The sequence below is a fragment of the Anolis carolinensis genome, chromosome 2 (genome assembly GCF_035594765.1).
Source record: "Anolis carolinensis isolate JA03-04 chromosome 2, rAnoCar3.1.pri, whole genome shotgun sequence".
Taxonomy (NCBI): domain Eukaryota; kingdom Metazoa; phylum Chordata; class Lepidosauria; order Squamata; family Dactyloidae; genus Anolis; species Anolis carolinensis.
In genome coordinates, this window is record NC_085842.1 from 202087008 (window position 1) to 202109886 (window position 22879).

The 22879-nt window shown below is 38.7% G+C and overlaps 1 protein-coding gene across 3 annotated transcripts in view; it reads right to left on the minus strand.

Moving 5' to 3' along the window:
• Window positions 1–22879, minus strand: part of gak (cyclin G associated kinase) — a 115755-nt gene that overhangs the window by 19277 nt on the left and 73599 nt on the right. For 2 of the 3 annotated variants that reach the window (XM_062971542.1, XM_062971541.1), the window contains exons 15-22: window positions 22127–22260; window positions 20881–21075; window positions 16580–16697; window positions 14769–14848; window positions 13591–13784; window positions 13207–13362; window positions 11075–11566; window positions 8396–8560 (exon numbers count right to left, since the gene is read on the minus strand). In XM_062971542.1, the coding sequence (XP_062827612.1) occupies window positions 8396–8560; window positions 11075–11566; window positions 13207–13362; window positions 13591–13784; window positions 14769–14848; window positions 16580–16697; window positions 20881–21075; window positions 22127–22260 (1534 nt within the window). The remainder of the gene's footprint in view (window positions 1–8395; window positions 8561–11074; window positions 11567–13206; window positions 13363–13590; window positions 13785–14768; window positions 14849–16579; window positions 16698–20880; window positions 21076–22126; window positions 22261–22879) is intronic. The other variant, XM_062971543.1, reaches the window with a different exon arrangement.

The following is a 22879-nucleotide window of genomic DNA, read 5'->3' on the forward strand; positions in this document are numbered from 1 at the left end:
GCTTGCTAAAGAGGCCTGGAGACCTGTAAAGTTTTGTCATTTTGGCTGGTCCTGATCTAGGTATTGCTAGATATTGTTCAATTGTAAATTTTATCCCCTGCCCCCAATAGTGCAACTACCACCACTATTAAGGAAGTTCTGTAAATTATAAATTAAACAATACTGTACAGAAACTGCAGAGAAACACAGGCTATAGAACAGAAAAACTGCCATAAAGTTTTTGTAGAAGATCTTTATTCATAATGGAAATTGATAGATGTATACAAATTCTTGGGGAAAATTTTGCACAATTAACGGGAACAGCAGAATTCTCAGTTGCAGCTGTGCCAAATCACTTCTCACAAGGTCTTAAGACAGCACTGCACTCAGAAGATCTTTTAATTCTCTAATTAAAGATGACAACTAGGATTTCCTGAGAATCAAGATACAGGTCTAGCATTACATAAGATTTAAGCTGTCTAAGACCTCCTTCCACAAGTGCTGTCTCTTCATTATCCTGCTGTCACCATCTAGAAAGTGGCTAATGATTCAATTACGGTTTGCCTCCTTAGTTTCACCATCTTTGAATCCCTAGCTTATTCTGCAGGACCACCTGCTGGGTGGACAATCTTCCTAAAGTGAAGGTAGGAAACTTGTGCCATGCCAGATACTGTCAGATTTCAGTTCCCAACAGACCCAGCCATCCTGATGAGGGATGATGAAAGTACAGGCATCCCCCAAGTTACAAACATATGACTTACAAACCATTCATAGTTAAGAACAGGAGTGAAACAACAGGAAGTGAGACAAATCTGCTTCTCTAAAGGGAAATGCACTTCTGAAAGAATTATCACGTCTCAATTGAAGCTTTATCACCAATCCCTGAACCACCAAAACAAACACCACAGGAGAGTTAACCTTCCCCTATGCTATCCAAAGCTCTAATTAGATCTATATCTATATCTATATCTGTGCCTGGAGTGTACCTGATCTGACTTACAAATTCAATTTAAGAACAAACCTACAGAACCTATTTTGCTCGTAGCTTGGGCACTGCCTTGTAGTAGTTGATCACTATCTGGAGGTCTATAGCCCCCCATCCCTGAATCTATCACTACATAAGAAAGTCCTCCCTCTTGGCCACTTTCCCAATGCACTGAAATCTGCCAGATGCCAATTGTTTTGAGAAATCTCTCCTCTTGCATTTGAGCAGACATTTAAGAAGCAACTCATAATGATTATGATAATGATAGGCACAGCCACAGCCTCAGGTTTATACAGGATTTTTCAAAAAGTGAGAACTTATAGCCTAGTAATAAAAGTACATGCTTTGAATACAAGTTCAATTCTACTGGTTTTTCTAGCTATAGGATCAATCTTTGGTTACTGAATCAGAAAAGATTGATATGATAAAGGAGTGCCAGACTTTGGAGGAGAACCAGAGTGGAAATCACATGGCCATCCAGATGTTTGATTGTAAGAGATCCTACCAGCATAGCCAATGGCAAAAATTTCTAGGACTTACAGTTCAACAGCATCTAAAGGCCGCTTATTATTAATTTAATTAATTAATTTATTTATATCTCGCTCTTCTCACCCGAAGGGGACTTAGGGCGGCTCACAGCACAGGCACAATTCGATGCCTTGATCACATATCAACATAAACAAGATATACAGTGTTCCCTCACTACTTCGTGGTTCGCTTTTTGCGGATTCGCTGTTTTGCGGTTTTTCAATAAACTCTAAAATAATATTATAAATCATAAAAAATTACAATTTACAGCCTAAGGAAGGAAGGAAGGAGAAATCGAAGGGAGAGAAAAGGAACTAAGCAGAAACGGGAGGAGAAGGAGGCGATTTATCAACACACAATTGGTTGATAAAGACTTAAAATAGTGCATAACTACTAAAATAATGTATAAATATATAGCGTCCCTACTTTGCGGATTTTCATTTATTGCGGGTGGTCCTGGAACCTAACCCCCATGATAATTGAGGGAACACTGTACTTTAAAATCATATAATTAAAACATACCAATTCAAACAATTACTTAAAATCACACAGTCTGAAAACATATGCCAGGAGTCATTCCAATTGTCATCTGTATTGTTCATTTTTGTACTGAGATATCAATTGTTGCACTGGGAATAACTGTGCAAATGCTTGATCCCACAACCACGGTTTACCTTTCTTCCTATTCCTACCCTAAATTAGAACAATGTTTCTTATACAGATATCTTCTATAACTCCCATTACCTGCAGAATGCATGCCCACTGATTACATATATATTCCAAAAACAAAAAGAGAGTCTTCGCAAGACATTGCAAAAATAGGATCAAAAAAGAAAAAAAATCCCTGAAAATAACACTTCAAAGAAAATCAAATACATCAATGCCACAGGTTACGCAGCATGCTACGCACCTATTCTTTCTTCTACCATTTTCATGGCAAACTGCTATACGTGTCTGTTTTACATTATAATGAGGGCTCAGAAAGGTCATCCCATATTTCTTTACAACTTCTATTGCACACATTGTGAGGCTTTGAAGGTAGCACATTTGGTTAAATGATTCCAGTGTACAAGAACTCATAATTTCGTGTGTCTTAGCAACATAAAACTCATAACTACAAATTTCTATTTCAATGTGTGATCTCTCCTGACAGCAAAAGGCTTCTTCTATAAAGGTAGTGGTCTACTAAGGTTTAAACAGAGCTCCCAGCTCATGTGCATCTTTTTATCATCATGCTTCACTATGTTTCAAATAGCAGTTCTGCCTTCTTGAAAAAGCAGAGGAAGTCTGTACTTCCAGAAGGCAGTGGAGATATAGGCTAGCATCCTATCTGGCAGCTACAATGTTGTAAACCAGGCTTTTCCAACCTGCAGTCCGTGAGCCAAATGTAGCTCAGGATGGCTATGAAAATAATAAACGTGTTAGATGATAAATTCAAGAGAAAATGTGGAAGACTAATGTTATATATAATAAAATCAAGAGCAAGAGGACTCTGTTCCAATGAAACATAACATGAATTGGGAAAAAGAATTCAAGTGTGTATTCTGCATTAGCACCGCATGCACCATGTGCTCTCAAAATTTGTACATGAGTGGCTTCAGTTTTGTGGTGGTGTGTCTTAAGACAATTCTTCCGATAATCCCTCGGAAGTCAATAGACTGGACTCCTCTGTTGTTAACTAAGTTTATGATCTCCTATTTGATACTCACATTCACAATTGTAGCACCATGGTTATGACCACAAATGGTCATAAATGCCCCTCATATCCACTTTCAAGTCTAAGCAGCCGTACTAAAAGATAAAAACTCTGAAGGGCTGTGAATGCTCTTGGATGATAACTACACCCTTCTCACCAGCAAGCAACAAAGAAGCCTTCTGTGTTTTCCACCTGTAGAAGAACATCTACAGCACCTAATCTAATTATGGGATCCTGAAAACACAGTGAACTATAGTCCAACTAAGGTAAACTTCAACCATCCAAGAATTGTGAAAGCTTTCCAAACAATCTGCAAACACGGCCTTATATCATTCTCTTTGGAACACGTTTCTTGTTTAAGGAAGCAATTAGTAATATTAGTAGTTTTCTTCCTGCTGTTCCAAAGTATTTGTAAGCCATTATTTTTAAAGTGTATTTCGGACTTATTGTGTACAAAACCTGCACATGATTTTGTGTGCAGAAAACATGGTTGCATTTTCTGTACCAAAAACAGCATTTTCTGTTATATTCTGTCTGGAAAAAAAATATTTTTTGCTGCAAATCAATCACATGCAAATTCTGTGCAGAGTAAGTCCCCAATGATAGCATTTTCTGCGCAGGAAACAGTATTTTTCCACAAAATATATTTAAAATTGTTTGCTGCTCTCAAAAAATGGTTCATGCCTTTGTAGGTCTTCTGCGTTTATTGCAATTCCAACACATGAACTGTCATGTATAACGTATTTATAATTCTGCATGTGTGTATGTAAGAATTATACCGACATACATGTGCATGGACACACACACACACACACACACACACACAGCAAGCCTAAAACACTTAAAGATAAATCCTAGTTTCCTCTATAAGCCTTTGAAATGCCTGTTCACTTATTGCAAGCAGTTGTCACCACCAAGCTACCAAGCAAGCAGGGTCCATACAGGCTGCTTCTTTGTTTTGCTGGTTCAAAGTTGTGCTAGGGAGGCAGTTTTGTTCTGCTGTGTTTTGTTGATTACAGTATGTAACACAATTTTTGTTCCTGTGTTGTAAATGTCATTTCCAAATTGGTTCTACTATAAACACATGCAAACATGGAAAAGGTTTATCAAACTTCAAAAAGGTTTATCAAACTGCAAAAACTTTGTTTTGGTGGGACATCCTGCAGGACATTTTGCTATAGTTTTTCAATGAATATCTCATTGAGTTTCAATGAATTCAACAGAGTTTGTGGCAGCAACAAAAACAAAGTTTCTGGAGTTTAGCAACTACAGTAAAGTCTTGCTTATCCAACGTAAACGTGCCGGCAGAATGTTGAATAAGCGTAAATGTTGGATAATAAGGAGGGATTAGGAGGCAAAAGCCTATTAAGCATCAAATTATGTTATGATTTTATAAATTAAGCACCAAAACATCATGTTTTACAACAAGTCTGCCACTTGTTTGGGAGCGTGGCTACTTGTGTGTTGGCCCGCTGCGTGTTGCTGCTTAGAGCAACACAACACTTACGTGTTGCTGTGGCGCAAGCTGGTGAGCAGCCAGCTGCAGTCAGCTGAGACCAATCACTCTGACCAAGAGGTCATGAGTTTGAGGCCAGCTCGGAGTCTACGTTTGTCTTCTGTCTTTGTTCTATGTCAAGGCATTGAATTTTTGCCTTATATGTGTAATGTGATCCGCCCTGAGTCCCCTTCGGGGTGAGAAGGGCGGAATATAAATACTATAAATAAATAAATAAATAAATAAATAGCTGTGAATACAGGCAGGAGGCAGACTGCGTTGGATAATACAGAACGCTGGATGAGCAAAGGTTGGATAAACAAGACTCTACTGTACTTTTAAAGTTAGTATCGCACAAATAAACAGAATAACAGTTTCAAAGCAGGAACAGAACATTTTTCAAATTTTGTTCCATGTGCGTTACGGGATTTTGTTGCAAGACTGTCTTTTAAGGAACCCTGCCAATTTTGAGAAAGAGCTCTATTTTCTAAGCAATTTGAATGTTAACACATTTTTCCCACCCAGTGAAACTAAGGAATGTCTAAGCCTTCCCTGATGTCCTCCAAACCTCTTGATCTGCAACTCAAGTCTTGGATACATAGACAAGGTGCTTTCCATAGGCTTAAGAAGGCTGTGCTCAGGGAGACCTGTCTGGCCCCATATCATAATTGTGAATGTTGGCTAAGTCATTTATGTATTCCCAGACATTTTATGGAATGTGAATAGCCTTAGGTTAATTAACTAGTAGCTACCCCTTTTGTGCATTGCTAGGAGTAGTTTCTGTTAAATATTACATATTATTTTCTTGTTTTAACTTCCACCTATTTTATCTGCAACAGTCTTTCTTTTTTTCTTTTAGGGAAGAAAACCATAGGAAATGGGAATAAATAATAACCAAAGCAATGCCAGCCATCTCCAGACAATATGGCACCAGGAAAGCGTCAAATCAGGGAAGACAATGTATGTCATCTCAGAATAACTCAAAGGGTCTGCTATGTACAGCTGAAGAAAAGCGTAGCTCTTTTTCGAAGCAGAGACATCATTTCTGGGCTTTTTGTCCAACATCAGTACAAACAAAATCTTCCTGTTTGCTACTTTGGCTCTAGGATATCATGGAGGACCACATTCCTACAAATATAGAAAGTGGCTATCAGGAGGAGGGTGGATGTAAAAAAAATGGCCTTGGGGCCACACGGGCTGCATTTTGTGCTCCCTTGCTTTACAGGATCATTCTGTTGTTGTGTGAAACATCTCTCATTCAGGTACAAAATACCTGGTTTAAGTCATTTAATATCTTAGTGCCCTCTTTCCAAGTACTTTTAAAAAAACTTGTCAATCTACAAAGGTCAGGTAACAAGAGCAGAGCAGGGCCCTTTAACCAACATAATCTTTCCATGATATTATTTCCAACGCAAACATTCACTGAGGCTGAAAGGTTACTCTCCAACACCATCTTACAACAAGCCGACTAAGTCATACGCACGGACTGAACATTGTAATTTTAGAAACACTCTTAGCATCTTTTTCTAACCTGTGGAGTTGTTGCTATTTATGTGCCATTAGGTCAGCAAGAACAATCTCTTCCTGTTTCCTCCAACAACTATTTATAGATTTAATCGGTAGAGAAGCCTACACAACACACGCATGTGTACTTCCTCTCACAATTCAGAACCCACTATACATGGTGGGCATTGGAGTCTAGTTAAAGGTTACTTGCACAATGAAATTAAACATATATTCCCTTGCATTTTTTCATCCAGAAGTACTGGAATAACTGTTCGACTATCATTTAAAATTGCCCTGTGTCCCTTCGGGGAGAGAGGGCGGGATATAAATAAAGATGATGATGATGATGATGATGATGATGACAATTAAAATGGAATATAAACTAGAATGAAATCTTGTCTGTTGTGCACCCTCAAATCATTCCCAACGTGACCTGAGGTTGCCACTACCATAAGCTTTACTGCGGTTGAGAGTATGTAATTCTCCCAAGATCATCCAGTTGGTTTCCACACAAATTGAACCCTGTTCTCCAGAGTCATAGTACAATACTCAAACTGCTACACCATGCTTACTCTCAGGATTAAGTGCACTGTTGATTTTTGTTCTAGCATTATGTATTACTAATTTGTGTTGTGCTTTTGGTATTTCAGAAACCTTGAATTTAACTTCCTATTTCTCTATCTAAATATCTTTTATATTTTCAAATTTAGATAAGATGTCTTCCAACCACCACAATCAGCAATTTGTATCTCTAGCTGTCAATTACTGAACTTATAATCTAAGTGTCATTATGTGTAAATTAACAGCAACATCACTTCTGTGCCAGTCCTCATGGAATCATGTGGCTCCCGCAATGCGAATGAGGGAGGTATCAATATAGAAACTAAATACTTACAAAATGCTGAATGAAACATTTAAAAATAATTGCAGGAATGAACCTCACCTCCACACACAGCTCAAAGAGGACTGAGCACACACAATTGCAATGGAATACCAACATTTGTGGGATGGAAAACCAAAACAAAAGAGAAATAGACAAAGAAAGGGCTCCATCTACTAGCCAAGAACTGGATATTTTGCACTACAAAATTATGCAGCAATTCCCACTAGTAATTTGTCATCAAGAGTTTGCCTAGCTTGTTTTGTTGAATCTGAACAAAGGAGAGGAAATCTACCTGCACTGTAGAGAAGACAATAATGATAATGACTTGGGCTTGTAGTTAAAATATATGCAATTTCTAAGTATTAGGTGACATGTTACAAAATACATTGCTGGATGCAAGTGGATAAGGCCTGTGCCCCTGCTCTACATACTATGTCAAAGCTAGATATGCTAAGATTGTTTTATCATCTTGTAAGCCAGTGGTTCTCAACCTGTGGGTCCCCAGACATTTTGACCTTCAACTCCCAGAAATCCTAACAGCTGGTAAACTGGCTGAGATTTCTCGGAGTTGTAGGCCAAAACACATGGGACTCATAGGCTGAGAACCACTGTTTTAAACTGAGGAAGTTCTATATTTTATTGTCAATGTCAGGCAACTCCAAACTACTCTTTTAAACTGGGATGAGGATTATTTGGTTCCCCGTCCCACTATCTTCTTGCCATTGGTCATGGAAGTCCTCGGCCAAGACTTCACAGCTGTCAAAGGTTTCCTTTCCAAGATCCAATAAATCCAGTATAGTACCTGGAGCCATTTTATTTGCATTTTCATAATTTAGCCAACAAAGGTATTAAATGCCAGTTCCAATTCACTCTTTAAAAAAGTTTCCAAAAGTTATAAGGAAGAGGAAAGTTCCACATTTCTGACCTCATGTCTCTTTGGATTCTGTATGCAATGCACACCTGGCACATGTATTGAGCACCACAACACCACAGCTGGTTACTTCTGCTTTAAAGCATTATATCATTTGAAATTTTTTAGGTGATGACATTCATTTCAAAATGCAATGTGTCATGTTCCTAATTCAACTGCCTCCTCACTCCCAGAAAATAAGAGAAGGATGGTATTTGCAAAACATCTGTCACTTTACAACAGAAATTGTCATTATACATCCGTAACACAACACTTGTTAAAATAGCAACACCATCAAGCTGATCTATTAGACACTAATCCATTTTGACTAATCTGAGCAGAGCAAGTTGCTCAACTGGTCATGTGACTGGGGCTGGGGATAAGAAAAGAAACCATGTCAAACATACACTTACCTAAATTAAGGAACTCTGTGCTAGAAGAAGGAGGTGGTGCACTGTGTGTGGAAGGAAACATATTTGATCCAGTTGATGCATTTGGACTGAGAAAGTCGCCAAAGAGATCAGGACCCGTAAGAGTTGGATTGTCTGGATTGACTGTGAATGGGTCAAATGGGTCAGCTAAAGAAAGAAACACAACATGGCTGGTATTATGCAAAATGCTCGAAAACTATGTCATAGTCTACAATGATAAAGAGTTTAGTGGTAGTTTAAAAACTAATAGATCTATGATAGAGTAAACATTGTGGACTTTGGGCGATGCTTACTCTATCGTAGATCTATTAGTTATTTGGCTCTTGTGTGTTTTGCTAGCGTAGGGAAGTATCCCATCTTAAGGTATCTCTTTTCTAAACCTGTGTCTCTGCCTCCCACTTCCCTATACCAGGGCTTAGCCCCTATTACATAACACAAGGATTTCTTCTAATTGACAGAGGGAACAATGATCCTCTGAGATAATCCCTCAGACACTTGTGTACATTCAGCCGGCTAAATCCCCACTACCACTGGATCCTGTTAAGGAAAAAAATCCTAGAAAACCCTAAAATGACAGTGAATCTGCAAAACTAGTTCATAGTCATCCCCAAGAAAATCAAGTAACTAAAATCTCTAGGAAGTAGTCAAGAGATCAGAAGCTGACAGATATTTTTTTTTCATGTAAAGATAATCCAAACGGAGCGGCTAACCTAAGAAGTAACATAAAAGCCTTACTGTACCAGTCTGAATGGAAGGCATTGCTGGCTTTTCCGCCCAGAAAGATGAACAAAAGGCCAATGGAACAAGCAGATGGATGTAGAGAGGGAGTCTACAGCAGGAAGGTCTTTTACTGACCACTGTCAGGCAGGAGCTAACTGGAGCCGCTATGGGGACAGTATTTATACTCCACAGGGGAGTGGCATGTCATGGTCAGCAGGGAGCCAGGCTGACACTCTACCTTGCAATTGCAGCACTCAAAGGTCAAAATCCTTTAAGAATCAAGTCTGTTCCAACACTCTTGTAGTAGCTTGGGTGCAATAGAGCCGATTTAGAATGGCATGGCAGAAACAAAGTCACCGACTTCAGAAACACAGCCAATATTATTTTCTTGCTGCAGCATACACACCCACTTGTTTCCATCACACATCAGTAACATATAGTAGCAAACACAACAAGTTTTCAAAACCAGCGGAGGTTCCACATTCATCTTGTATTTGTCAACATTCAAAACAATCACTGCACTGTTGTTTTTGTGTAACTCTAAAATATCTTAGTAAACACCAAAATGGCATTTGTGTTTTCTTAAAAGGCAGCTGGGATTGCTGAAAGAAGAAAGGAGCCACACAACTCTTGCCCTAACATGTACTCCATCAAGCTCAATGGAAGAGGCAAATATCAAGCTGCATTTTTAACATCAGAAAGCAGAACTATAAACGTCAAAGGGATGAAATCACCAAACCTGGAAAACTTAATGACTCTTAAAATCAAACACATCTTGTAATAGATCAATCTCAAAATTCTTTTTTTCTGATTTCTCTTAGAAATCAGCTATTTTCCCATTCTGATCCTTAAGACAATTACACTGAGTTGTTTGGAATCTATAAAGTACTGTATGGTCCCCTTCCAGTCCAAATACAGAGTTTGTAATTATCCATAGTTTCAGGTATCCGGGGTGGGGTGGGGGGATCTTGGAATGTATCCCCCTGGGATACAGAGGCCATACTGTAGAGCATCTTTTCAGCTGCCAATATCACCAGTGTTAAGGGATAATCTATTAGTTGTTTGGAAGAGTTTTTGTGAGTCAGTAGCTAATCATTCCTACTGCAGTCAGCTGGGTCTGCCTTCCAGGCTACAAGTGCTGAGAGAATGACGAATTCCAAGCAAAATAATTTCACACTGCAAAAACTGCAAAGTTATATTGGTCATTTTGTAACATAAACAAATCTCCAAAAGTTAGCCATTTCTCTTCAAAAATTATTTCTCTTCTAAACAAAGTTTCATGTGGAGAACACCATAATGGCATCTTGAGATAAAATCTATTCTTATCTTTATTCCACACTCATAATTTTGATCTCCTTATGAAGCAATTATGAGAGGTTAAGCTTGTTTTTACTGGTATTTTATCAAAGGTAAGCATGCATTCCACATTTCAAACCTTCTCCTTCTAATTATAATAATATTTTGTTTCTCAAAGTATATGAAACAGACAACAGGTATGATAATATATTTTCAAGTTGAGGAGTCCTATTCCTTCTTGTCATCTTGTACATGAAATTTAATCTTTCCTTGTCAAATAAAGGTGAATAGATCTTTTGCCACTGTTTGAATGCAAAACTACATACCAACAGTTCATTTGACCCCTCATTCTACCACCTTTCAATTATTCTCTCTCGCACACCCACACCTCTCAACACATTTTCTCTTTTGCTCCAATCAAAAAGGTCAGAGATATGCTGTTATAAAATGAAAATTGAAGTGCAGATTTTGAAACCATGTGTCTATTCCATACTCTAATAGGAGAATGGAGATTTCTGGATGGCAGAGGGTCTAAAGGCAATGAAAATTATTGCTGACAACTAAAAAAGTGAATTTTTAAATAAACTTTTCACTCAGATTTTCAGTAAGTAGGATTTCAATGAAAAGGAAGTCCCAGTTTCATACCTGAAGAAGAGGAGGTGTCTACTGTGGGTGCGACACAACTATCTTGGGGATTTGCAGATGGTTGGGACTGGCTCCCAAAAAAGAAGTCTGCACCTCCACCCAGAAGGTCTGTAGTAGAGTCTTCTGAATTCTCTGGCAGACCACTAACAAATAGGTCATTCAGCAAGTCCGCATTGCTAGAGGAACTCTTCATCTCTGAAGGAGGTTGGAGGAGTTCTGGTGGTGTTTCTGAATCCAGTCCAAGCAAGTCAACACTGTCTTCCACAAGAGTATCTTTGGACTGTGCAGAAGACATTTCAAAGTCAGCTTCAAAAAGCTGCTCACTGTTTTCTTTCCCTGGTGTGTTCCTCTCTTTTTCTTCAGCTGCTCTAGCTTCACTGGGAAATGCAGCAAATTCTTCATCAGAAGGTTCGCTCTCCTCCCTTTCATCAATTAGCCCTGGACACTCTTTAGAAACGTAGCCCTCTGGTCCAACATCTGAATGTTTTCCTTCTGTTTAGTAAAAAGAAGTGATGAGTAATTATGTTCTACGATTTGGCAAACAGTTTTCCAGAAGAGTCATTTTGATTATGGTGAACCAATTTCTATGTGAAGGAAATGGCCTTTCAGGACAACACCAAATGAAGTTGGGAGGCATAGGAAAGATAGGCAGCTTTGGAAATGCCTATCTACCAAAAAGGTCTATGGAACCCAGAAGCAAGCAAAATGCTTACTGCTTTAGTTCTGCTAGCAAAATACAGAAGGGTGACGGCAGTCCTCTAGGTATGTTTGGTTGCCTACCACCATCAACTGCAGCCAGTCTCAGAGCCAATGGTAAGGATCTGTACAGATGGAAGCCTATTAATGTATGAAGGACCAACCACATCCTTAGCCTCATAATAGGGAAAGCCAAGAAGCCATTTTTTCATTTTATTTGAAGTAAACTATCTTTGTATGAGGTCTGGGCACTCTGGGGGGTCCCCTTAACTGGAGGCAGAGTGTTGAGCCATACTAAAAAATGAATACGATTAGGAAACCCTGCTTTCAAATAGACATCACCAATGAACCATCTTAAGGCCCTTTAGGACATGTTCTTAAATATGTTGTAAACTAATGTGATGTGCTCTGTCATGTCTATTGATATTTAATTTTTGATCATTTTTTGGTTGCTTTATAATTTTATATTAAGATTGATTATCCATTTTTTGATTTATTTGTTTGTTTCTCGGCACTGAATGTTTGCCTATTTGCTACTTTCATTGGAAACCGCCCTGAGTCCCCTCAGGGAGATAGGACGGGTTATAAATAAAGTATATTATTATTATCTGACTCCAGGTCATGGACCATGTTGTGATGTCAACATTTCTCTGGGGAAAAAATGATTTTACATTGAGGAAATTTTGATATTAGGATTGGAATATCCATTCAAGCAACATTGCTGCAGACAGCCTTCTCAAAGAAGGTGTAGAAAGGTGGGTGTGCCACCACTGAAAGCACACTATAAAATAGTGTTGTCTGAATGCCTATACTAAAACGTAGTCCCCATAAGGCTCCTCTTTTCTTCAATTGTCACATTATTAGATTGCATTAAAGACAGATGGGAAGGAGAGCTATATTGTTGACAGGAGACAGAAGACAGTTCCTCCCTTCTTGAACTATTTCCACCCACATGATCCTTATAATGATAACAACTCTAAAAATGGTACCTGAATTTCCTTTCCTTTCTTCTCTTTTTCCTTTTACATCATATAATTTAGAAAATCAGTTTGCAGAAAGGGACTGGCTTGCACGATTTATCAGAACAACATAGAAAACATGCTTTCAAAAGTAATTAGTAGCAACACAACATCTCCATGTGACATGTCTTTTCTTAGGAGCCCCCGTGGCCTAGTGCATTAAAGCCTTGTGTCTTGAAGGTTGGGTTGCTGACCTGAAGGCTGCCAGGTTCGAATCCCACCCGGGGAGAGTGCGGATGAGCTCCTTCTATCAGCTCCAGCTCCATGCGGGGACATGAGAGAAGCCTCCCACAAGGATGGTAAAAACATCAAAACATCCGGGCATCCCCTGGGCAACGTCCTTGCAGACGGCCAATTCTCTCACACCAGAAGCAACTCAGGTTGCTCCTGACACGAAAAAAAAAGTATTTTCCTTACCTTGCCAATCGAGTGTTTGGAAGAAATTTGCCTCTGTGTTACTGCTGGGTGGAGAGTCTGGTTCCACAGGTGTATCTTCAGAAGACAGTTCTGACTTAGATGCTTCTGCTTCATATTGTGCAGTTGACCCGGGCTGTCTGGGTAGTTCAGGTTTACCTATTGGGTGAAAATCCACCCCCCACAAAATTTAGAAACACCCCCTTTCATGATTTCTTATCCTTAGGGATACTAGAGCACATTACTCCCCTACAACCCCCCGACACCCTACTACACACACACACACACACACACACGATACAGTTAAGCCCCCCACAAGGACACACTGCAATGGAAGCCTTTGAAATTACGGACATTAATTTTAATGGAACAAATATTTTTCTTTACCAAATTTTGTTAATATCTCTTGCTGTTCCTCACGGCTGGAGAAAAGGATCTTGGGATTTAAACCCTTGATGTTCAAGTTATCCCAGGGGGCTCGTTCAGTGCTGGGTCTATCCCGTGGCTCCACTTCAACTTCCAGATTCACTTGGAACAAATCAGGATACTTCTCCTGAATGTCGCAGGCATCCAGATCATACCTGCAACAATTTTATAATTACAAATGCACATGCCTCTTTGTTTTGTTTGTTCTTTAATTAGAACACAAATTGGAACATGTTCAGAGGAGGGTGACCAAAATAATAAAAGGGCTGGAGACCATGCCCTATGAGGAGTAACTTAGGGAGCTGTGTGTATTTAGCCTGGAGAACAGACAATTAAGAGCTGTTGGACAGTGGAATGGGCTGCCTGGGAGTGTGGTGGAGTTTTGTTCTCTGGAGGTTTTGAAGCAGGGGCCTGCATGGTGAGAGTTGGACTGGATGGTCTCTTCCAACTGAGTCAATGATTCTACATCTACTAAAACTTGTCCAAACAAGAAAACAAGAACTGTACCACAATGCTTTTGGCACATTTCCTTTCTTACAGAAACATGGAAGTACCTTTACTATGTCTATACTCTTCACATAAGTTGGGTAGCAATTTCCAACAGCATAGGTCTGCTCCTCCTTCCACATGTGCCTACACATATTTAATGAACGAGTGGAGAACCTTTGGCTCTCCAAATATTTCAGAATTCAACTCCCAGAAGCTCCAGAAAACATGGTCAATAGGGTTTATGGGAATTATAGACTAGTATTAATGTTTTACACTTAAGTGTGCAAAGTGCAGCCCTCTGGATGCTATCAGATTACAAATCCCATCAATCCTAACCAATACAGACAAAGACAATCCTAGCCAAAACAGATCTCAGTCCAGCAACCTCTAGAGGGACAGTGTCTGCAAAAACCAGAGTATTTTGGTCTCCAACCCATCTTCCCATCTTATATTTGTAGTGTGCTATAAATTGCATTGTCACTACCTTTGCATTCATTCAGAGATCAAGGAGGACTGGTGCAGAGAAAGCTGCATTGTAAAAATCATAGAAATGGAGAAGGCTGCTAATTCTCCCATTAATTATACTTGTATGCAGCTGCATTCATTACAATTGCGTTCAGCAGCTCTTCCCAATTAGGGGGTCAACATACGTTGCAAATTTCACAGTTGTGGCGTTTCGGGGGACGAATCCTGTATGAAACTGGATCTGGAACATCTTCATTGATGCCATCTTGCAAAGGAACACAAAAAAAAACAGGTCACGTGATATAAGTAAATCAATATACACAGGAGAAATAAACGGTGATTAAACATAATTGTCTCTTGTTTAGTGGCTTTACGGTGACTGTGAAATATTTTGTTTCACATCACAGTAATTTAATACTGCAGCAATATAATTTATTAATAGCCCTTGGGAACATATCTCCCATTTTTCTTCTTGGAAACAGGCCAACTATAGTCTTAAGTATGTGACTACAAATTCCAGAATTCCATAAAATGTTGCCATAACAGTTACAGAGGAATTATAGTGCTAGAAATATGTAGTGTGGACAGGCTATACATTTTAGGAGCAAAAATTAAAGTTACATACTGAAATTTTAAAAATTAAAAATCCAATAACTGTAAGCTATATGAACATGCTTTCAGATTATTTGTTTATTATTTATTCAAATATTTATATCCCAACCTAAGTCATAAGATCTCCAGGCAATGAACAATAAAATCAGTTTTTAAAAAATCTAAATTTAAAACACTAAACAAAATTTGAAACACTACCTAAACACTCTAAAAATTAAACTAGACTATTTTGGGATTGAAAAAGTTCAAGGAGATTTTAAACCACGGAGAAGTAAAGATTTGGTTAAAATCACTAGGGACTATAAAGCCAGATTTTAATTTTTTGCATAAGTTTTATAAGCTGTTCTGGTCAACAATGTACCTGCTGCATTTTACACTAATGCAGCTTCTGAGCTGTCTTTGATGGCAGGCCCATGAAGAATGCATTGCAGTAGAACTGCAAAATAATGATTTATTTATTTATTTATTTATTTACAGCACTTTTACCCCACCTTTTTCACCCGAGGGGACTCAAGGCGGCTTACAATAAACAGGCAAAAATTCAGTTCCTGCAAACAATACACTAAACAGTTCATATAAAAACAACATAACATTACAGAATAAAAACACATTATACAAAATTTAAAAAGTATCCAAGTTAAAATCAATTCGTCCAAAATCCTCATACATAAATCTTAGTCCAGACCATGTGAAATCAATGTTCCCATTCATTAAATGCTTGCGTGCACAACCATGTCTTTAAGGCTTTTCTGATTGGCTTGTTCAACCACAGCTGATTACACATCCCAACCAAAAAAAAACCCCTCTTGGTGTCTTTGTTTTTAGCCTGTCCCTGGGTTTATTTGGGGTGCAGATTCAGAAAATTGGATTGGATAGACTGCATCAGATCTAAGTCCTTAGATATGGTTATCATGATTTTCTATGATTGAGCAGGTGGTGACTGGTATATGAAATATGTTCTGAATCTCAAAAACTAGAGTTGACAGGGGGAAAGAGGAGATTCAGGGCTAAATGTGAGGCACCAAAATGTGTGTTGGCCAGTTAATTATTGGCCAAGCTATGCAAAGCATTAGCACAGCTGTAAGAAGGAAATCATTCCTTTTATAGGGACAGCAGAGTACCATATAGTAAGGAAAAAGTAAAACCCTAGGCTGTCAAATCCTACAAGTCAAACAATAATCTGGGGCCGGGTGTCATTTAACCAAGGTAAGGCACTGTATCAGGACAAAAGCAAAGTTTCCAGAACTGGTAGTGTTCAAACCAGAAAAGGTGTAGGAAAAGTGGCTATCTGTGACTTTTGGGTCGAACAATGCTGGAGGACACAAGATAAGGAGCCACTGCTATACCAAGAACACAATATACACACCTATATCCCCCACCTTACCTTGGCCTGGAGTCTGCCACCCAAGGTGGACCTGGCATGATAGATCACAATGAGAACATCTCCTTGGACTGTTATGCCTAATGGAATTACTGCTTTTCCATCTTCTATTTTAAAATCCCTACAAGGGAGGAAAAAAGCATGCATCTTATGTACCGCCGTACTTCATAAAAAAACCATGAATATTCAGTTTGATTTCTTCAACTGCTTCCTCTTCCATGACAACTTAGACATTCCAAGAGTATGCTTTTTCACGACTTTGCAAATAATGCAACAGCCAATATATAAAAAGATCTGGTAATCTAATTTAATTTGACTTTAAAGATGAGACTCGTTTAATAATAATAATAATAAAACTTTATTTATACCCCGCCACCATCTCCCCAACGGGGACTCGGGGCGGCTAATAGACTTCAACAACTACACATAGGGGTCCACAGAAATGAAGCTGCATTTGAGATTGCTCACTTTTGTGACATGCTGAACTGGCATTTAATATCAATATGCCAAAATGTAGGCATTCAAGGAGAACTATTTGAGAAGATCAACATTAGCTACATCTACTATGTGGGGAAAATGTATCTGAGTTCACATTTTGATAGAAGCCAACTTAGTTTGTTTTGGCTAATATACAAAACACATGACAGTTGTCCTTCCTTTGTCCATATTTTGCAATCCTTTTCCCAAATTAAAAATCTATATAAAAATCATACAACAGGAAAAATAAAAGGCAACAATGAATGCATTAGGAGAGTACATACAAAAGCTGACTCTTTTAATCTATACTTTGACAAACGTATTGACTGTATGGCTCTTGCTAATTTTATATGTCTGCTTTTAAATGTGTTATTGGTTTTAATGTTGATATACTGTATTTTATATGTTTGTGTGGCACTATTGTGTGCTATTTGTAAGCTGCCCCAAGTCCCTATGGAAGATGGTGGTAGGGTATAAATAGATGATGATAATGATGATGATTATACCTAGGTCAGGAATCTGCAAAGAGAATGAGATCAATCTCACATGTCCTTTCATGTAAATATCTACTTCAGGATCCTTGAAATGTTTATTTTTTTCAGCAGCCTTATTTAGAAGGTAGGACATTTCTCTTTTTTGCTGTTAAATAACACTATGTAACATGATTTTTGTTCCTGTGTTATAAATGACATTTCTAATTGGTTCTCTCATAAAAACATGGGAAAAATGATTAAACTGCAAAAACTTTGTTTTTGTGGGACATCATGCAACACATTTTGCTATAGTTTTTCAATGAATATCTCATTGAGTCTCAATCAATTCCGCATAATTTGTGGCAGTCACAGAAATGGAAGTTTTTGGAGTATAACAACTACTTTCAAAGGAAGTACCGCACAATTAAACAGGAATAACACTTTCAAACCACTTTCAAATTTTGTTACAAGTATAATTGTGATTTACTGCAAATCACACATACTTCCTATCAATAAACCTTGGTCTACATTGTACCAACACAAACCTACATTGTACCAACACAAATCTACATTGTACCAACACAAACCATGGATCAGTGGCATTTGTGAGATCCCAAACTTAGATCACACATGTACGAGCATTTTCAGAGACTGTGTATAATATTTCCATTGCAGGTGGTTACTATGAAAACTTTAAATTCAAGTACTGGCACTTGGTTTTCCCCCTTCTTATTCCTTTCCTGTTTTTTTCCAATACAATTCATATATTTTAAACTATAAGCCTAAGGGAAGGCTGTAGGGATTTAATTCTTTGCTTGCAAGAACAAGTAATTATTTTCAGTATTACACCACTGCATGGGAATGAGGATTGTGATGTAATTTTAAGGCACTATATATGCTGTGACATGAGGACAGAGAAATATTGTTTGAAGAAATGTAGTTTTCCTGTACAAGAACCATGTTTTGGAGTAGAAAATATGTTTTACGCCGAAAAAAATATCCTTCGCCCAGGAGCCAATGCAGCATCATATGTATTTTTCTGCATATGAATCAGTACATTTGTGCAAATAAATTTTCCCCAGCAAAAAGTCTCATAGCTGGTCTCGCTTTTGTTTCTGTAGGAGTACCAAAATGACAAAATACACTATTTTCATTTAATGCAAATATTGACCATATTATCCCTGATTTTTTTTCTTTTTGCAGAGTCTATCCTGGGAATATTTTTCTTGAAATACAGGACAGAAATATATAAAGTATACTGTATTTTTCGCTTTATAAGAAACACTTTTCCCCCCCAAAAATAGGGGGGAAAAGTCAGTGCGTCTTATAAACGCAATCTGCGTCCAGGAAGGGAGAATGGGGCGATCTGTGCCGTCCGCGCGTGCGCACGGCACAGATCGCCCCATTCTCCCTTCCTGGACGCAGACCTCCCTTCTCCCTTCCTGGACGCCCCATTCTCCCTCCCTGGACGCGTGCGGACAGCATAGATCACCCCATTCTCCCTTCCTGGCGATCTGCGTCTTATCATCAGGTGCGTCTTATAAAGCGAAAAATACTGTAACCTATTTTGGTAGGCTGTGTCTAATAAAGAGAACTGTCACTGGAGAAAGTGCAAGTCACAATAAACAATGGTTAAGACTTTAAGGTGCCACTAAAATTTTGGTTGTCTGTTTTTGCTGGAAAAAAATAGGTTTTTGTTATTTATTCATTCAGCCACTTCCAATTCTTTGTGATCTCATGGGCCAGCCGACGCTAGAGCTCCCTGTGGGCTGTGGCCACCCCCTGCTCCTTCAAGGTCAAGCCAGTCACTTCAAGCATACCATCCATTCATCTTGCCCTTGGTTGGTCGCTCTTCCTCTTTCCTTTCATTTTCCCCAGCATCATTATCTTCTCCAAACTTTCCTGTCTTCTCATCATGTGGTCAAAGTACTTCATCTTTGTCTCTAATATCCTTCCCTCCAGTGAGCAGTTGGGCATTATTTCCTGGAGGATAGACTGGTTGGATCTTCTTGTGGTCCAAGGCACTCTCAGGATTTTCCTCCAGCACCAAAGTTCAAAAGTGTCTATCTTCCTCCACTCAGCCTTCCTTATGGTCCAGCTCTCACATCCATAGGTAACTACGGGGAATACTATTGATTTAACTATACGGATCTTCGTTGCCAGTGTGATGTCTCTATTCTTCACTATTTTATCGGGATTGGTCACTGCTCTCCTCCCGAGAAATAAACAAATAGATATCCGTCACCAATCTGAGAGGGCAGAAAATACAAGTCACCTGTCTGTCTCCTGAGAAATCTGTATAAAGACCAAGTAGCCACAGTAAGAACAGACCACAAAACAACAGACTGGTTCAAGATTGGGAAAGGAGTACGGCAGGGCTGTATATTTTCACCCTATATATTCAACTTGTACGCAGAACACATCATGCGATGTGTGGGGCTTGATGAATCCAATGCCGGAGTTTAAATTGCTGAAAGAAATATTAACAACCTTAGGTATGCAGATGATATCACTCTGATGGCTGAAAGTGAGAAAGGGCTGAGGAGACTTATCACCAAGATGAAAGAAGAAAGTGCAAAAGCCGGACTACAGTTAAACATCAAGAAATCCAAGATTATGGCAACCACACCTATTGATAACTGGCAAATAGAGGGAGAAAACGTGGAGGCAGTGACAGACTTCATATTTCTAGGCACGAAGATCACTGCAGACGCAGACTGCAGCCAGGATCACTGCAGAAGCAGACTGCAGCCAGGAAGACGTTTACTTCTTGGGAGGAGAGCAATGGCTAACCTTGATAAAATAGTGAAGAGCAGGGACACCACACTGGCAATGAAGGTCCGCATAGTCAAAGCAATGGTATTCCCTATAGTAACCTATGGATGCAAGAGCTGGACCATAAGGAAGGCTGAGCAAAGAAAGATAGATACTTTTGAACTCTGGTGCTGGAGGAAAATCCTGAGAGTGCCTTGGACTGCAAGAAGATCCAACCAGTCCATCCTCCAGAAAATAATGCCTGGCTGCTCACTGGAGGGAAGGATATTAGAGGCAAAGATGAAGTATTTTGGCCACACCATGAGAAGACAGAAAAGCTTGAAAAAGATCATGATGCTGGAGAAAATGGAAGGAAAAAGGAAAAGAGGCCAACCAAGGGCAAGATGGATGGACAGTATCCTTGAAGTGACTGGCATGAAGGAACTGGGGGCGGCGACGGCTGACAGGGAGCTCTGGCGTGGACTGGTCCATGAGGTCACAAAGAGTCGGAAACGACTATGTGAACGAAGAAGAAGAAAATACTGAGCTTGTTTTATTTGGTATGTAGATGCTTACCCTTCCTTTAAGTTTCCCACTTACTTCATTTTATCGTATTCTTGTGAGGTAGTGGCTACTCTTTCATCCCCAACATAAACTTCACAGAAGGGCCGACAGCCATTGCGCTGCTTGCTGAAAAGAGGGACTGGTGTCATGACAATAGACTTTATGAGGATTGGCTTGCTGTGAGGAATAATAGGTTCGTCCGCCATCATGTCACACATGTACTCTATATATCTATGGAAACACAAAGAGTATACTGTCAAAAAAGCATCATCATAGCAACACACTTGTGTCAACTGCACACAATATTGTAAATCAGTCTATATAGAATTTTCTAATTCATGCAGATATTTTTTTCATATCAGTTATTTATTTTTAATTCTATTTCAATGTTATTATGGGGTTTTTTTTAATGGTACATTTTTATTTTTTAACATTGTTAGCTACTTTGAGCCTCTTTGGAGAGAGAAGAGGCAGGAGAGCAAGAATAATATTAATATTTTAATTTTGTTTTTTAACATTGTTAGCCGCCTTGAATATCTTTTGAAACAGAAAAAGTGGGATATAAATAACAATAGTAATAGTAAAAATAATAACCACATGCCTTCTATATAGCCACACTAAGCACTTGTCCCATAAAATCCAATACATTAAAACCAGTTCTCTGCCAATTTGCAAAAGATCCCCTGCTTTCTAGCATGAAAGTTTTGCTGGCCTCAAGCTCAAACAAATGGATAGCCTACAAGCCTCTCTTACTGAAGTAAAGTTCATATTAAGAAATAACTGGCCTTTTTCAAAGGTGGTTGTGTGTTACAACATGAATAGTTTGCTACCACTTTGGAGCATAATGCAATCAGTTCAGGTAAGGAGGTGATGGCCCTTGTTTCCTATTCTGTAGATCAGGAATAAGAAACCTTTCACTATCCAAAGATTTCAACTCACAGCAACTCCAGCCACCCTGGTCAAGAGTAAGCATTTGCAACAACTGTAGTCAAAAACATATGGAGGGCTAAAGGTCACTTACCCTGGCTCTATAACAACAACAACAACAATAACAACAACAACAACTTTATTTATACAGCCTGGAAAACATACAACAACCCAACTTTATTTATATCCCACTCCCTGCAGGGACTCATAGCGGCTCACAACACTATAAAATCACAGAACACATAATAAAATAACAAATATTTCAAATTAAATACACAACCAACAGTAACTATAAAGTATGCCATCCACTTCCAGCCGTATGTTTGGCCCAGAAATGCTTGCACAAATACTATACCTCTTATGTGATGGCCAGATACCCGGTGGGCAGCGCTTCATGCTAAACATGTAGACAGCAGCTTCAGCAGTAGTGAACAGACGGCAAAAACATAAAAAGGAACAAATGACAACAGCTGATGCTGCTCTTCCATCCTAGAAAGAGGGGAAGGGAAGAAGTAATACTTTTAGGATTGTCTCAACAAAAACAGTAATTATAAAGTGATTTGCAAAAACTACGGGCAGTTCCCAAGTTACAAACAAGAGAGGTTCTGTAGGTTTGTTCTTAAGTTGAATGTGTATGTACTCCAGCCATATATATATATATATATACACACACACACACACAGTAGAGTCTCACTTATCCAACATAAACGGGCCGGCAGAACGTTGGATAAGCGAATATGTTGGATAATAAGGAGGGATTAAGGAAAAGCCTATTAAACATCAAATTAGGTTATGATTTTACAAATTAAGCACCAAAACATCATGTTAGACAACAAATTTGAGAGAAAAAGTAGTTCATTATGCAGTAATGCTATGTAATAATTACTGTATTTATGAATTTAGCACCAAAATATCACAATGTATTGAAAACATTGACTACAAAAATGCGTTGGATAATCCAGAACGTTGGATAAGCGAGTGTTGGATAAGTGAGACTCTACTGTGTATATATATATATATATATATATATATATATATATATATATATATATAGAGAGAGAGAGAGAGAGAGAGAGAGAGAGAGAGAGAGAAGCTTTGGATAGCATAG